This window comes from Hemibagrus wyckioides, linkage group LG02 (genome assembly GCF_019097595.1).
Source record: "Hemibagrus wyckioides isolate EC202008001 linkage group LG02, SWU_Hwy_1.0, whole genome shotgun sequence".
Lineage (NCBI taxonomy): Eukaryota > Metazoa > Chordata > Actinopteri > Siluriformes > Bagridae > Hemibagrus > Hemibagrus wyckioides.
The window spans coordinates 15,220,096-15,235,867 of record NC_080711.1 but is presented as its reverse complement, the minus strand read 5'-3'; the positions used below and the strand labels follow the sequence as shown (position 1 = coordinate 15,235,867).

The 15,772-nt window shown below is 37.4% G+C and overlaps 1 protein-coding gene across 2 annotated transcripts in view; it reads left to right on the top strand.

Moving 5' to 3' along the window:
- The window catches only part of prkcab (protein kinase C, alpha, b), a 144,648-nt gene that overhangs the window by 104,252 nt on the left and 24,624 nt on the right, over positions 1-15,772 (top strand). For both annotated transcript variants that reach the window (XM_058418431.1, XM_058418421.1), the window contains exons 6-8: positions 8,821-8,977; positions 9,072-9,206; positions 12,680-12,773. In XM_058418431.1, the coding sequence (XP_058274414.1) occupies positions 8,821-8,977; positions 9,072-9,206; positions 12,680-12,773 (386 nt within the window). The remainder of the gene's footprint in view (positions 1-8,820; positions 8,978-9,071; positions 9,207-12,679; positions 12,774-15,772) is intronic.

The following is a 15,772-nucleotide window of genomic DNA, read 5'->3' as shown; positions in this document are numbered from 1 at the left end:
GAGGAAAAGAGTCTGGATGTTTTTTTTCCCAACATACAGATTGCTGCTTGATTGTTTCTTACCATGTGCAAAAGATTCAATTTTCAATCTTATTTAACCTTAATCTCTATTGCATGGTGTTGCATCAGGGTAACATTTTTCCCTTCTTCTCTTAGTATCAAAAAACAAACAAACATACAACAGACACCAATTAAACATGCCCTTTGTAAAAGAAAGGAAGTAAAGAAAACCAATAGTGTTATTTAATATTTAATGAGTTTTGAGTTTTCCCACTTTTGTTCAAACTCTCTTTCTCAACTTAATCATCTTAATCATAAATTAGTGAGGTGAAATCCCCCATATGGACATTTTGTCTGATTCAAGTGTCTGAGAGGATCTTTGATCTGTATTAGACACACTCTTGCTGACTTCACCATCTGTTTCATGGCCTCTTATCTAAAATCACTACTGCAGAAACATAACTTTATGAGCACTGATCCAGTCTCTGAAACAGATTTCCACCTGCCTTTTTATGACTGAGCTTAAGGGCTCTCAGGCAGATGGGAAATGTTGTTCTGTGTTGCGCATAAACTGCTTGGTATAAATAGTTCACAACTTACATAAATGACTGAATCGCCAATTACCACTCCGACTTACTTGGAAGTTGAGTCACGTCAACTGGACCTCTGTCTTGTTAGGTCAAAACGTTTCACTACTCGTCCGAGCAGCTTCTTCAGTCTGAGGGAAGTTGGCAGGATTCCAACCAATTTGTATCCTCCAGGGTCAAGGATCTTCCCCTGCCTGGATTGGCTCATTAGGGGAACAGTGGAGAAGGTGAAAGCAGGGGAGAGTCGTTGAGAGTAGGGAGAGTCATAGTATGTAACGACCCCAGACTCTTGACCCTAGAGGATACAAGTTTGTGGAAACCTGCCATCTTTCCTCAGACTAAAGGAGCTGTTCGGATGAGTAGTGAAACATTTCGCCTTAACAAGAAAGAAGTAGTTGACATGACTCAGCTTCCACCTCACCTGGATTGGACTGAGAATCTTTACAGACACTCAGACTTACAAAAATCCCTGCATTTTCTGCTAATTGTTTGTGCGAACAACAACCGGAAAGCCATTTAAGTTCAAAAGTTTACACGAGGAAAGTCCTTTGTATTCAAGTTCAACAGCTGCTTATGTTAATTTTAATTTTTCACCATTTATATTTCTAAAATTACCTGAATGTACAACTTCAGGCCACCAAAGTTGCCGGATTTTGTGTCTGAGGAAGTAAAAAAGTATCTGAGACAGCAGGCTTTTTCAACGTCTAATCAGAGTCTAGCATATTGCTGACACACCGATCAGCCATAGCATTATGAGCACTGACATGTGAAGTGAATATCACTAATTATCTCATTACAGTGAAACCTGTGGGATATACTTGAAGCTCTTACAGGTCTTATAGAACTTACAGGACTTTTTGGAGCACACTTTCAGAGGTTTTGTGGAGTCCATGTCTCGCTGGGACAGAGCTGTTTTGGTGGCACAGCAGGGGAGCTACACAATATTAGTTTTAATGATATTGCTGATTAGCATACGTTATGGCAGGGATAGTCTTAGTTGTAATTATTACACTAATCACAAAGCAGATTTGGTTTGCAATATCCCAAATTAATTATTCATCAGCTTAATAAGTTCTATTATTCATCATTTTATGGTTTTATTTTCTGCTGCAACAGTTATTTGCATGAATAAAGCCGTGAAGCCATGAGAAACTAAATCGAGGTCATGAAATTTTTGCGTGTAAGAGCACTTTGGTTTTCTGAGCAGTGAATGCTGAGATATGCTCGTTTCCTTCCCCGTTGCTCGCCATGGTCTGCAGTTTGTTGATGGCATGTTGTGCTCATTTTTACTGGCCACACTTGCTGATACTGATCTCATGCGCATCAGCACAAGAGTTCTTTGCTAGCAGCACACAGCACCAAAACAACAAAAAAAAACCGTTTCTTAATATTTTATACTGCATTTAATACAGCTCAAGCTTATACTGCACAAAAATTGTTGACTTAAGACCAAGTTCACAATTGTGCATAACTGAAAACTCTCCAAGAAGTGATTAAGTCCATAGTCGCATCCGAGGTCAGAATACCAAAGTGTGCAATTTCAGTATTAAATTCTCATGATGCATAACTACAGTCTGAATCTAGCTCTAGGGTAGACTTAAAACCAAACAACAAACGATGCTAAAATACCATTTAACTGTACCTAACAGTCTTGTCGGTTGCAGGGTCGTGTGAACATTACCATAGAAACGGTCCATTTTTTTTAGTTCATGGAGATGAACTAATCTCAAATCATCTTGCAATTAGCATACTTCTGACATGAGGTGAAAGAGGATTAACGCATGTGTATTTGTATAGAGTGTGCATATCTCTGAGTAATTGTGCGCTTCTTGTTTTGAGGGCTTTAGGTTACAATGGAACACATGTCGGAGCTCCCACAAGCAGCAGGTGCATTCTCTCTCTCACCCACTCTCTCTCGCTCTCTCTCTTAATCTCTCTCTGCTACTGGCTGCCAGATGCTCAGCCCACTGGCATGTTTTACGTTACATGGCACTACCCACTAGGGTCACTACGGGGCCATATTCAGACCTAGCAGTCCGCCTCAGGTATGATTTCTTCATCCTGTTAAAGGAGCTCTCCATTCTCGTGGACGTGGATGATCTTTGAGTTCAGAGCTCTGAGTCAACGTTGATTTACTCTGCCGAGCCAAGAGTCTCGAGGCATGGCTGCTCTACACACACTGCAAACAAAGTAGAGAGATTAGATTTCTGGAGCCAAACACAAGACCCTGGTACACACTGAGTGGCAGCAAATGGACAAGTTTGATATATTTTTCTTTGTTTTAACAGTATCCATGCTGGAGGATCAGTAGGATGTGTTTATGTTGAACATGGGAATCCTCTGTGACCTTCTCTCCACTGTTAGTAAATACTGGAAATGATCCAGTCTATTTGAGTGCCTGATGTTTAGCGGTTGAATAATAATACATCTGGAATTGGTCAGTTTGTTTTCAGATAGATTTAGCCTGCCTTCTTGCAGGGTCATTATCAAAAATGTCATGTTTAGAGCAATTGGTCAAATCCATGTTAATGCAACATTTTCGAGTGTGCTTTATATTATCACTATTTTTTTTTGTTTATTGATTGAAAAGAAGATATGACAGATATGTTTTTCCTTGTGTCTGACCTACCTGCTTCATATCTCTGGTATAAGAAATCATACATACTGTATACTGCTAGAGTCATAAGTCATAAATATACTGCTTTATTGGTATTATAAAAGCATTACTCTACTGGCATACTGGTATAATAAAATCATAACTGTATTGGTATACTGGAATAATAAACCATAATTTCTACTATACTGGTATAATAAATCAAAACTGTTCTGCTATACAGGTACAAAAATACATAATCATCTTGCATTACAGTTGTAGAACTTAACATAACATAAAGTAGTATTACATTTAGGCCACTAATGCATGCATAGTAGAATAGTACAGTGGTAATATGTGTGTGGATTCAATTCTCAGCTCAGGTTTTTGTCTTTGAAAATACTTGAATCATCTTACTCAGTTCAGTCATGAGGAGCTTATGTACACGTGTGTATTAAGTAAATTATAATTATACTAACCAGGATTCTGGAGAATTTGATGGAGCTTCTCTTGCAACTCTGAAAGCTCTGTCAGTTCTGTTCCCTTTCTCTCAGATTCAGTGCATCTTTTAGTTTTGTTTTTTTTTTCTAAGAGATAACCAAAGAACATAAGTAAGCGGTGATGTATAAGCAAGATTTTTATAATGCTACACTTCCAGGATATTAAGAATAAGCTAACTTCACAGTAGTGTCACAATGCACTTTGAACAGGTGTCGTCTGAAATAGATTTTATTGAGTCACCGGGAGATGAGGAAGACATTGAGAAATTACAGGAATTTACTTTACATCTTGTACCAAATAACAACTAAGCTTTTATTTCACTCTTAATGTTGGCTCAATAATTCATCTGTTACTAATGTCACGGGTCCCACTTTGAAGCAGCCCCCAAGTATGGCTGCAAGTGAACTGCTGCTTCAAGCAATTCTCAATCACTCAAGCTTTCACATTCTCAATCACTGGACTTTTAGTTTAGCTCACCTTTTCCTTCATATGTGTGTTTGGTTTTTCTGTTTTTAAGCTAATTTATTCCATCATCTCTTCATGAAGTATGTGCTCAGTTTCATGCGATGTTAAACCGTTTTGTTTCTGTAGTGTTTTCCGGTTCTCGACTTTGTCAGTTCTTTCAATTTTTGGATTAAGCTCACCTCAGATTTTGCCCTTGTTTGACCTTTGCATGCTTTACATTACATTTTAGGATAACTTAGACTTTTGCTGTGTTTTTGTACGTGTTCCATTAATTTTTGAATATCTCTGTATTTTTGGCTGTTCTTAATTGTGTGACTGGATTTTTACATTCCCTGTTTTTGTATGCGCCTCCTCTTTGTGACTGTTAAATTTTTTGCACCCTGTTTTGTAATAAATCACACTCTGCACTGGCATCCTGCTTTGTGACACTAAGATACCTGTAAATAATTCAGGTAGTGGTTGTAAACAAGCTGACTTCTAATTCTCTTTTTATATTCCTTGCTATTATGAGAAAATCTTCCTGTCAAACAAAGAATATAATAACATTATATGACGAGCTGCTAAGACCACTGTAAATGGTTTTCTTTCTCAGAAGTGTGTAGGGCTTAGAAAGTAGAAAAATGCAGTTTTCTTTCACAGTTCATTTTGAAAGAAAGATGTTGGTCTCCCCCTCTTGGTTTCGAAGATCACTGCAAGGATTTTGTATAACCTACTTTAAGTATACTGTTATTATGTGCTTGTTACACCTGCTTATTTCTAACTTGCTTCAAACCAGTGCTCAGTAATCTAGAATAATAAAAGACTACTTATTTTTATATTTTATATTTGCTCATTTCAGTCCATATTTTAAGAGATTGAAATCTAAATCCTGACGATTTACATATGGGCTTTAGCATTTCATTATCCAAACTGACAGAAGACGTATTATAGGCATAATATACCTTGTTCCCATAAAGGATCTGATCATGAGTGTGAGTCCATTCAACCTCAAATGGCAAATTTCCATTATACACCCTGACAGGTTACTTAAATGCTCATAAGTTGGCTTAGCTTTCTCTCTAACCAAAAGTCAGTAATAACTAACACCCTTCAAATCACCAGCATGAAGCATCCCCCTTGACTATGAGTGATAAATTCCTATTATCACCACAGTATTAACCTGGTGAGCTGCACAGATCAACCCTGACACTTACAATGGAGCAAGGTAGCTTCCTGCTGCTGATATGCTGGCATGCTTTCATTAGTGGGGTTTTTTTTGTTAACCTCAGGCTAATGTACATTACACTGACACAGTTTGAAAATCTAGTCTTCAGGGAAATCTCATTTATTACGTATTACACCTGAAGGAAAGGCCAGAACATTTTTAGTTAAGTATTAGTTAACAGTGATATAGAAGATGCAGAACTTGGCTCAGAATAGTCTTAAGATCTGGTGGTCATATATGGGGGAACACTTGGGGGACACCGTGACAGGAGTCTTGCGCATAACCCCAACTTCCACTATGCTGTAATGTATGTTTGACAATAATAAATTCTTCTTCTTCTTCTTCTTCTTCTTCTTCTTCCTCTTCTTCTTCTTCTTCTTCTTCATATGAGGCTAATAATAGCACCATATATGAATGAATATTAAATATAATTATATTAATTATAATAGACCATCTTACACCTAAGTGTGATATAAATACAGTAAACGATGAAATACACGTAAAAAAATATGAGGAATTATATATGGTAATAGATCTTATTTAAAATAAAGAAAACCATCCATGCGTTCAATTACAGAAGCAGTCAGAACAGGTTGATGACCCAGTTGGTCATTCTTTATAATAGAATTCGTCTGTGTGCTGTCTGATACAAGGTCACCTTTTTTCCTTTGTCATATTTGCTTCATATTGAATGGAATGAGGTGTGTGTGTGTGTGTGTGTGTGTGCGCGCCTGCGTTTTCCTAGGTCATCTCATTAACACTCTCTGTAGATCAAACCATTCTGTCCGAAATGTAAGCACACAGCTCTACACAGACACACACACACACACACACAATGCTTTATCCGTATCTCTCTAACGACCATTGCTTGATCAAGGTTACCATGGAGACGCAATTTGTTAAGGTTTCCATGCCACAATGAGGAGCTAGACATTTGTCTTTTGTCAGTTTGTTTGTTTGATCATTGTTGTCTGCTCATGTCTGAAAGCGCTTGCAGCTCTGGGAATTATAGTCATTGTGATTGCAACATAGTGATTACAACAATGTCAGAACCTCTCACACTGTTTTAGATGCTTATTTGAAATCAGAGAACATAGCATTTAGCTGTTTTTTTTTTTTGGTAATCTGTTTATTTGTGTGTTATTTTGTTCATCCTGCCACCTAATCATTCATACCATGGCCTACATATAGTTGTGCATAGCAGTGTCGTTTTTTCCCCCCACATATTTATACATGTTGATTAGAACTACAACCTATGTGATTTTAACAGTGGCAGAAAGTTAAATCTTCACTCTGTTCAAAGGAATTTCTTATAGGAGTGTATCCGCAGTAACTTTATGAATCTTTGTCTGGTTAGTTGTACTGACCTTAAAAACAATTCTACGTGGAGCCACTTTTAAAAGAAACCCACAAGGATTCTAAATGGTACCATTATGTGTTTCTGCAGTTGAACAAACTGGGAAACAGTTTTCATTGCTGATTAAAACTTTTTTTTATATGGGACTGTAAATTCAAAGATACAGATCCAACAAGAAATAATGAAAAATTTTAAAATGCAAACAAGTACTGAGTTAATCAAGAAGAAATGTAGTATATATTTGAGGTAATTTAATGGGAACTCATTTTCTTTCCACAGCAGCCTAAGTAGCTAAAGGGACCACCTAAACTTTTCAGTATATTTTTGCAGTTAGTGTTTATATACCATGCTAATTGCTAAAAAGCTTGCTTGAAGTGGCGGCATTATCTTAGTCACCTATAGAACCAAGAAGAATTTGTTGTCAGAAGTGACAGAAATACTGTAGTACTGTAAATACTGATATTTGATATATCAAATAACATAATATAGCATATTTACCATAACATCTTGATATAAGCATTGGTCTTTTATTTCCTGACTCTAAACTCCAACTCTAAAATTTTCAATTGAATTTTAATTGGTCATTTATACATTTATACACACCTCATCCTCCATCACCCTCAGCACTGGAGCTCCTCAAGGTTGTGTTCTGAGCCCCCTGCTGTATTCACTGTACACTTATGACTGTGTGGCCACTTCCAACTCCACCACCATTATAAAGTTTGCTGATGACACTGTTGTATTGGGCCTGATCTCAAACAACAACGAGACGGCCTACCTACAGGAGATTAAAAACCTGGAGAGCTGGTGCCAGGTGAACAACCTACTCCTGAACATCAGCAAGACTAATGAGTTAATAGTGGACTTCAGTACAAAGCAGGAGCGGTCATACCAACCGACCATGATCAGCGGAACCCCAGTGGAGAGAGTGGACAGCTTCCGGTACCTAGGTGTTCACATCACGCAGGACTTGACTTGGTCCTGTCATACCAACACCCTGGTGAAGAAGACCCGGCAGCGTCTATACCACCTGAGACGCTTTAGGGACTTTAAACTTCCCTCTCAGGTGCTAAAGACTTTTTACACCTGCACCATTGAGAGCGTCCTGACGGGTAGCATCACTTCCTGGTTCGGGAACAGCACCATGCAGGACAGATGAGCCCTCCAGAGAGTGGTGCATTCAGCTGAACGTACCATCCACACCGAGCTCCCTGACCTGCAGGACATCTACAGCAAGCGGTGCCGGATCAGAGCCAGGAAGATTGTGAAGGACCTCAGCAATCCCAACAATGGACTCTTTTCTCTGTTGCGTTCAGGGAAGTGCTTCCGCTCCATGAAGGCAAACACAGAGAGAATGAGGAGGAGCTTCTTCCCGCAGGCCATTCGGAGTCTGAACCAGGAAACACCTAGAACCTGATACAGATACGGGGACTCTCTCCGCCTTTTTTTTTCATCACTTTGCACAACTTCGCACATTTGCACAAACTGACACTTTGACACTGGACTGGCACAAGACGTTTAGTGTATATATATATATATATATATATATATATATATATATATATATATATATATATATATATACATATATACTTACACCTATATTTTCATATTTTTATTTACACCTATATTTTCATATATTTATTTTATTTTTATTTATCTGTATTATATTTTATTTTACTTTATTTTCAATTTTTATACTTTTAAGATACTCTAGTTTTATTTTTATATTTATTTTTTATGTATCTCTTTCTCACATACTTTTTATAAATGTTTACATGCCGGACAGTCGTGAAAAAACATTTCACTGCATGTCGTACTGTGTATGTGTATGTATGTGACAAATAAAATTTGAATTTGAATTTGAATTTGAATTTGAATTTGAATTTGAATTTGAATTTATCCATTGTGTATCAGTTTGTACAAATACTCAAGTATTTTTTTAGCATTTGAGCTATTAAGCAAGTGCTAGCTAAATTTCACAACCATAAATGTGGCTTCATTGTGTAAAAGAACAAAAAGAGACTAAGAACAAAATAAGAACAAATGCAAATACTAAGATGCCTGGTATTGATGAAACTGCTTCTCTCTATTTCTGTTGTGTTCACACTCAGTCGGTGAGGCCAGAAACCTGATTCCCATGGACCCTAATGGCCTCTCAGACCCATACGTGAAGCTGAAGCTGATCCCTGACCCTAAGAACGAGACCAAACAAAAGACAAGGACCATCCGCTCTTCTCTCAACCCCACATGGAACGAGTCCTTCACCTTGTGAGTCTGATGTGTAGATTTGGACATTAGATCTCTGACAAGAATGATAAATTGTTGATACTAGTATGTTTAGTGTGTGTGTGTGTGTGTTTAGTAAGCTAAAGGCCACAGATAAAGACCGCCGACTGTCAGTAGAGGTGTGGGACTGGGACAGAACCACCAGGAATGATTTCATGGGGTCCATGTCGTTTGGAGTTTCAGAACTGTTCAAGGCACCAGTGTGTGGCTGGTAAGTTTGCTTTTTTCCCCATGTGTGCAGTATAATCTCACTCATTCTATGCTTCTGCCTTGACCTTCTGTGCTCAATAATACTACGTTTCAAGTTTAAGCTCCAGGACTGCCACAGAAAGCCACTATTCAACCCACGAGTCAGGCACTCTTTCTGTATTTGTTGGGTTGTTCAACTGTATTCATATAGTTACAGTATTTGTGTCATCTCCAAGGTTGGGGGTTTGATTCACCCCTCTGCCCTGTGTGTGTGGAGTTTGCATGTTTTCCCCCTGCTTCAGAGGTTTTCTCTGGGTACTCCAGTTTTCTTCCCAAGTCTCTTGCCTTCTGCCCACAGTCCACTGGGATAGACTCCAGCATCCCTGTGACCATGTGTAGGATAAGTGATAAAGGAAATGGATGGATGGATTGTTGGTTTGAAGGATGTATGAATGGTTGGATGAATGGATGGATGATTGGAAGGATGCATGGAGGGATGGATGGATGGATAATAAAACTCCCACTTGCAATCTGTAATACATAGCATGATCACTTCCTGCAGCTGAATAAAAAGTGCACTGTCTAGCAGATCAGCTCCGTTCAGCCATCAGCCTCTACTTGTGTCTGCTGAAACTCAAACACCACAATGCCTTCACACGTCCAATCTGTACTATTAATTTTATCAGTTCACATAACCATTCTCATCACCAGCATTTGTGTGTGCAATCTGTAGATCTGATGCTTATATCTTGTGACATTTGTTTAGGGCTTCTAAATAAAGTCGGTCAACTGATGTAGAGAAACTGTACAGTGTGTCATAGAATCCTGAATAATGAACATATTAACTAGTCTTTGAACTTGGAAGATGAAGAAAGAATTGGAGTTGGTTTGAATAATCAGAATGCAGTTCAACTAAATAACACTAAATGCCACCTTCGCATGCATCAGATTATGTTCCAGCATCTATATTATCTTTTGTGTGCTTTTTTTTTAATAATAATAATATTCTCAAACCTGGAAAATGTATAGGTTTATTTGCTATCATTGTGACTACTACCTTTGTGAGCACAATGAGGAGAGATTTTACTAATAACTCAAAGTAAACAGGATGAACCTATATACTGTAGCTTACTTGTAGCTTACTTATGATGTTTTTAATCTACACCACTTCAGGTATCTCTTTTCTTAGTTGGTACAGTGTTTAATTTGATTACAACATGAACATGTACTTCACTGATAAACCTAGTAATAACAGTGCAGTCTAAATGTTTAAATTGAGCTACATTAGCTATTTGTTTAATTTTTTTGTATGCTTGTCTTCCATCTCACAGTAAGCTTATTCAAATAAGCATAATGTTATTTTAATTGCATCTTTGCCCCCCATAGAGAAGTTGCGTAAGATTTTTCACTTTTATTGGATTTAATCATCTAAAGGAATATTTAGGCTCCTAGTCTCTCATGGGCCTTGACTATGACTAGGTTGCCATGACGACAGGAAGTGCAAAGAGGGGTTTAACTCTGCAAGTCATTATAAAAACAGGCCCTGCTTATCTCTGCGGCTTCTGTACAAGACTGCTTATAAGCCAAAAGGCTGCAACCTTGATGTCTGGCACCAAGATATAATAATGAGATAGAAAATCAGACAGAGAATTGTGCACATCTTGGTGTTAAATCTCTAAAGCTTTAATAAAAATACTCCTATCAATCATTTCATCTTCATATTTCAGGTAATATTATTATTTTTTTCCCCTTTTCCCTCACCGTTCATCATTACTCCAGTTAGTTACAGTATTTGTGTCTTATATTTTTCAGCTTTGTTTCCCATAGCCTTAAAAAATCTAATGTTACACTTATTCCTGAGCTGATATTTCACTGTCAAACCACATTACATTACAACAAGGTAGAAATCTTGAAAAAGCATAGCTCAGTGTTCTAACCATTCACCAGTGCATCGGTAGATTGAGCTTAAATGCCATTGATGCTTCAGCTATTCATAGTCAGGTTCAGCTCAGAACATACGAGTTAAAGGTGGCAGCTTGGTGGGCCTGGGGATCAAACTCACAAACTTCCTATGCAGTAGTCCAAACCAGTGAGCCACCTTTTGGTCTAAGCACCACTTCCATCACTATCACTGCACCTCTGGCTTTGACAGCATGTATCCTGGACCTGCAGCTCTAGTTTAAAAATAATATTTTCATATTAAGAATTTTAATTATTCATGCAGAATCCCTTGCGTCTACATTGTCCAAATGTTCCATTAATATAGACAGTGTGTTTGCTGAAACTATTCAAGTTGCAATAAATCTTGTCCTTGTACTGAATTTATATTTATTTGAAACTCATTAAGCATCTGTAAGCAACGCTGGTGTTCGTATTAACTTCCATCACATCTAGACCAGCAGTATACTTGCTTTCAGCATGAGTGTGGAGATGCTGAGATCAATTTACGCACTTAAATGCAAACCAGGCTTAAGTTGTTTTACTCCATCCGTAGCCTCAGGGTCTGCTGTTTATCTCAGTATAGCTTATGAATTACAAAGCTTTAATGTGTCAGGCTTTAATACACCACTGCTTAAAGTCCTTATCTGTTTTAATGACCCAGCACTGGTATAACAACTCTAAAAGAACACTTTAGTCTGATAATGTGCTCTTACACAGGGACAAAGTCAAGTGTGTGTGTGTGTGTGCTTAGAGGGACTCTGTGGGGCATCAGGTGTGTGTGTGTGTGGGCTTGTGTGTGTGTGTGTGTGTGTGTGTTAAGTGTTAATTCACACCATGTGTCAGTAGAAAAGATAACAAAATCCTGTTTAACATGCAGCTGGACCATATTTTATTAGATCAACTTTGATATACATATGAGAGGCAAGAGAAAACCTGTTTTGTTTTGTGGCACTTTAGGTAAAAGTGCTTAGTAAGTCTTAGTGCATTGGTCATTACTTAAAGAGCTATAGAATCATAATTAATAAATGCATCAGTACATACCCTTTTTATTCATAATTTTTACTTCAGTGTAGATTGTTATTTAAAGGCCATGTGGTGTCAGTGGTACGTATTACAAACTGAGCCATATGCTATTATAACAAATAATAAATTAATTATAGTACTTAATGCTCCTGCTTTAGTAATGCTCATTAAGAAGAAGTATATAGTGTTATATTTGTGCATGCAACTGATCTAAGCTGGCCACAAGCTTCATTTTCATATGTAACTCAGTGCCTGCAGCATTTTCTCTCCATGTACTTATCCATTGAACAATGAAGGAGATTTGTAAATTCATTTTTAAGCTCAGTGGATAAGGTTCTGTTGTAGGTTTGTGACTTCCCAGAATTACAGAAAGCTACCGTTGAGCCCTTCTGAGTATCCCTTAACTGCTCACCTGAATCTTTGTGTTGTGGATTATATTCTGACTCATTAGTATGTCGCTTTGGATGAACACACTTGCCAAATGAATAACTCAGCTTTTCTCTTTCTCTCCCTGTTTCTGTCTGTTCACAGGTACAAGCTGCTGAACCAGGAAGAAGGTGAATACTACAATGTGCCGATTCCAGACGTGGATGATATTAACTTTGAACTCAGGCAGAAGTTTGAGGTGAGAGAAGCTTCAAATAAAATAAGTCTGTAATGCTAATATCATTTGCACGGTATAGGAATTTGGTATTTTTTTCACAGTTCTTTTCATATGTTTCATTTTTGAACGTTTAAAGCTAATAATAAAGAGCAACAGGTTAGAGTTTTATAAATACTTAACAGGATTCATCTTGGTCTTCTGTACTCACCAGTCTCGCCTGTCTATAAAGTCAGGCAGAAAAAGTCTTATGGAAATTCATTTTCCTGTAAACCAGCACTAAAAGAGTTGTTTTGTACTTTCTGTATTTTATTATAACTATTAGTTTAAACAACCAGTGCTTCATTTTTTTATATAATTTTAAATGTTAATGTTCATTATTTTCCCATAACAGCATGTCTGGAATTGTTTTAGCCCTTGCATTATGCGGTTTTAGTAGTCAGACACATTGATCTTAATGTGTTTGAGCTCGATTCCAGAAAGCCACGGTGTAATTGTAGAGAATTGTGATACTGTACATTTAACAATAAAGCTCTGCTTACAAATAATACCTTATAATACTAAGGTCAGAACTTCTACACACTGTAAAATATATACTACGGCTTTTACAGCAACATGGAGGCCGGTAAAGTAGTGCAAAATTCACTACTGGAGGCATGCTAGAATCCATTTGCACCGATTTATTAAACAAATCCAGGGCACACAATCAATTGTAAATCAGAAAGTTGTGAACGGTGTCTGGCAAACAAATCCAAAACAGAGACAAAACCATAATGTAAAAGACAGAGAAGTGGTCAGGAATATGAAACAGACTAGGTTTGGTGTGCACTGACAATACTTTGCAACATGGTTAAAGTGAACATGACTTAAATGTCTTAGAAACAGGAAGTGAATTATGACACAGGTGACAGCTTCCTCTGGTGGAGGGATGAGTGGTGCATGGCCTGAAACATAGAAAACAACTAAAACATTTACAGCAAAGCACTGGAACAGATTACATAATATTGACAGTTATCTTGCACAATAACACAGTTACATAGGTACAGCTAATCTAGTACATGTGTTCATTTGACTGATGCTTTAAAATAAAATAAAAAAAACTTTCTCTGGTAGCTCTGCTAGTTTGCACTGATTCAGTCAAACCCACTACTTAAGTAACCGGCACTGACAGACAGCAATGAATCAGTGCAAGTAAGTTAAGCTTGTTAATATGTTCAGTTACACATCAGAAATCTCATCATCATTGTGCCTTTGACCAAGAGCTGAGCTATCAGTTGCTTTTTCTAATCAGCATCAACCAAATGAGCAAGTGTACAGGATTATGTGTTATTTTCTACTATGTTCAGTAATAGAATTTATTGTAGATATGTTTTAAAGTTGCTTACTGTAAATGTTCCAGTACCTTTAGTGTCTAAAATTTACAGTAGATTTTCTACAGTGCAACTTTGAGGGACAATTAATAAACATGGCATAATCTGTTTTCATGAAGATGCCAAATTGCTAATCTACTCCCTAGGTTAACATGGCAACTGTAGATTTGGGAAGTTTGTTGATGCAGGCACTGGCAGAGTCGAGGGTTTCGGTGCCAGTATGACCTGAGTGATCACTCCACATGCTCACATGGTGCTGGAATTAGCCAGTGAATGTTCATGAAGAGTTTTACTGTAACAACATGGTTCCCCAAATTCCTCTACTCTGTTCTGCCTAGTTGTACAATAGCTGTCATAAATACAAAGCAACTTATTTTCTGAAAGCGGTAGTGAATATTTGTAATGTGTATACCAGACAGGGCTCAGGGAACAAGCTGACAACGTAAAATTATGATTGTAAGTCAAAACACAAGCAAGAATAAAAAAAAAAACTGGGGAAAACCGTGTTGGTTATTTTAGATAGCAAAATGATGCTAATTCATGCAGTAGAGGAACAAAATGACAAAATAAACACTTTTTATACATTGGTGTCCAAAGGTCTGAGAGCACTAGTGAAAATGCTTCATCTCTGTGCCATTAAAAGTACCCTTGTAAATAATTTTCTACAAAATCTGCTAAGTTAATTCTCCTGTAATGTTTGCTGATGTTGGAGAATACGGAGGATGGAATCTGAGAGTGTTTTTCAATGAACAATCACTCTACATTTTCAAGCGTCCTTGCTTAAATATCTGGAGCTCTGTTATATTTGACTTAAAACAGGGACAGGGTGTATTACGCAGCAGGTTTTCAAAATGCACCAAAAAACACTTGGACAAAGCAGATAGACCTGTTTGCTATTAACAGTGCAACTGCAGCTCACCCTTAAAACGATTAGACTATAATTGATTGTCCTTTTTTTTTCTTCTTGGTTAGAAGTGTATGCTGAAGTGCTTTTATCCTGTACTAAAACATCCCAGAGGAAATTGTAATATCTGCACTACTGCAGATGCTTTTTTTTTTTCATGTTAATACTCTGTTTCTGTGTTGAATGTGGCATTGACGTCCCCGAGGTGCCAGAACATCACTGAATACACTCGCATTACCATGGAAACAAGACCTGGCAAAGGATGTGTTAGCAACTTGTTGACAGATGAAGCCAAGCCTAATTTTTTTTTTTTTAATGTCATCAACTACACAGCATTTGTCATACATCTGTCATCAGCATAAGATCTCTGACAGGATGTATGAATTGGATTGGTTTTCTCCATCTTCCAGCTAAGAAAAAAAAAAAAAAAACTCATTGCCTAGCAGTCTGGCAGCTTTGAAGATCTTCTGCTGTTCGGCTGAAATGTGAGTTCATTCTGATAGAGGAAATGTCCTGAAAGAGGATCTTTGTGATAAAATCCATATATCCAATGCCTCATTGCTCTATTAAAGGACAGAAATATCTCTATCAGAGATAGAATGCAGTACCCTGCAAATATTCAGGAATCTGAATGACAAAGTGAAATATATTCATATACTATTACCTATAGACCTGTAGGATTTTTTTTTAAAATGAATTATAGCAAACAATGATGTAAACATTCCTTGACAATGACCCAACATCATGCA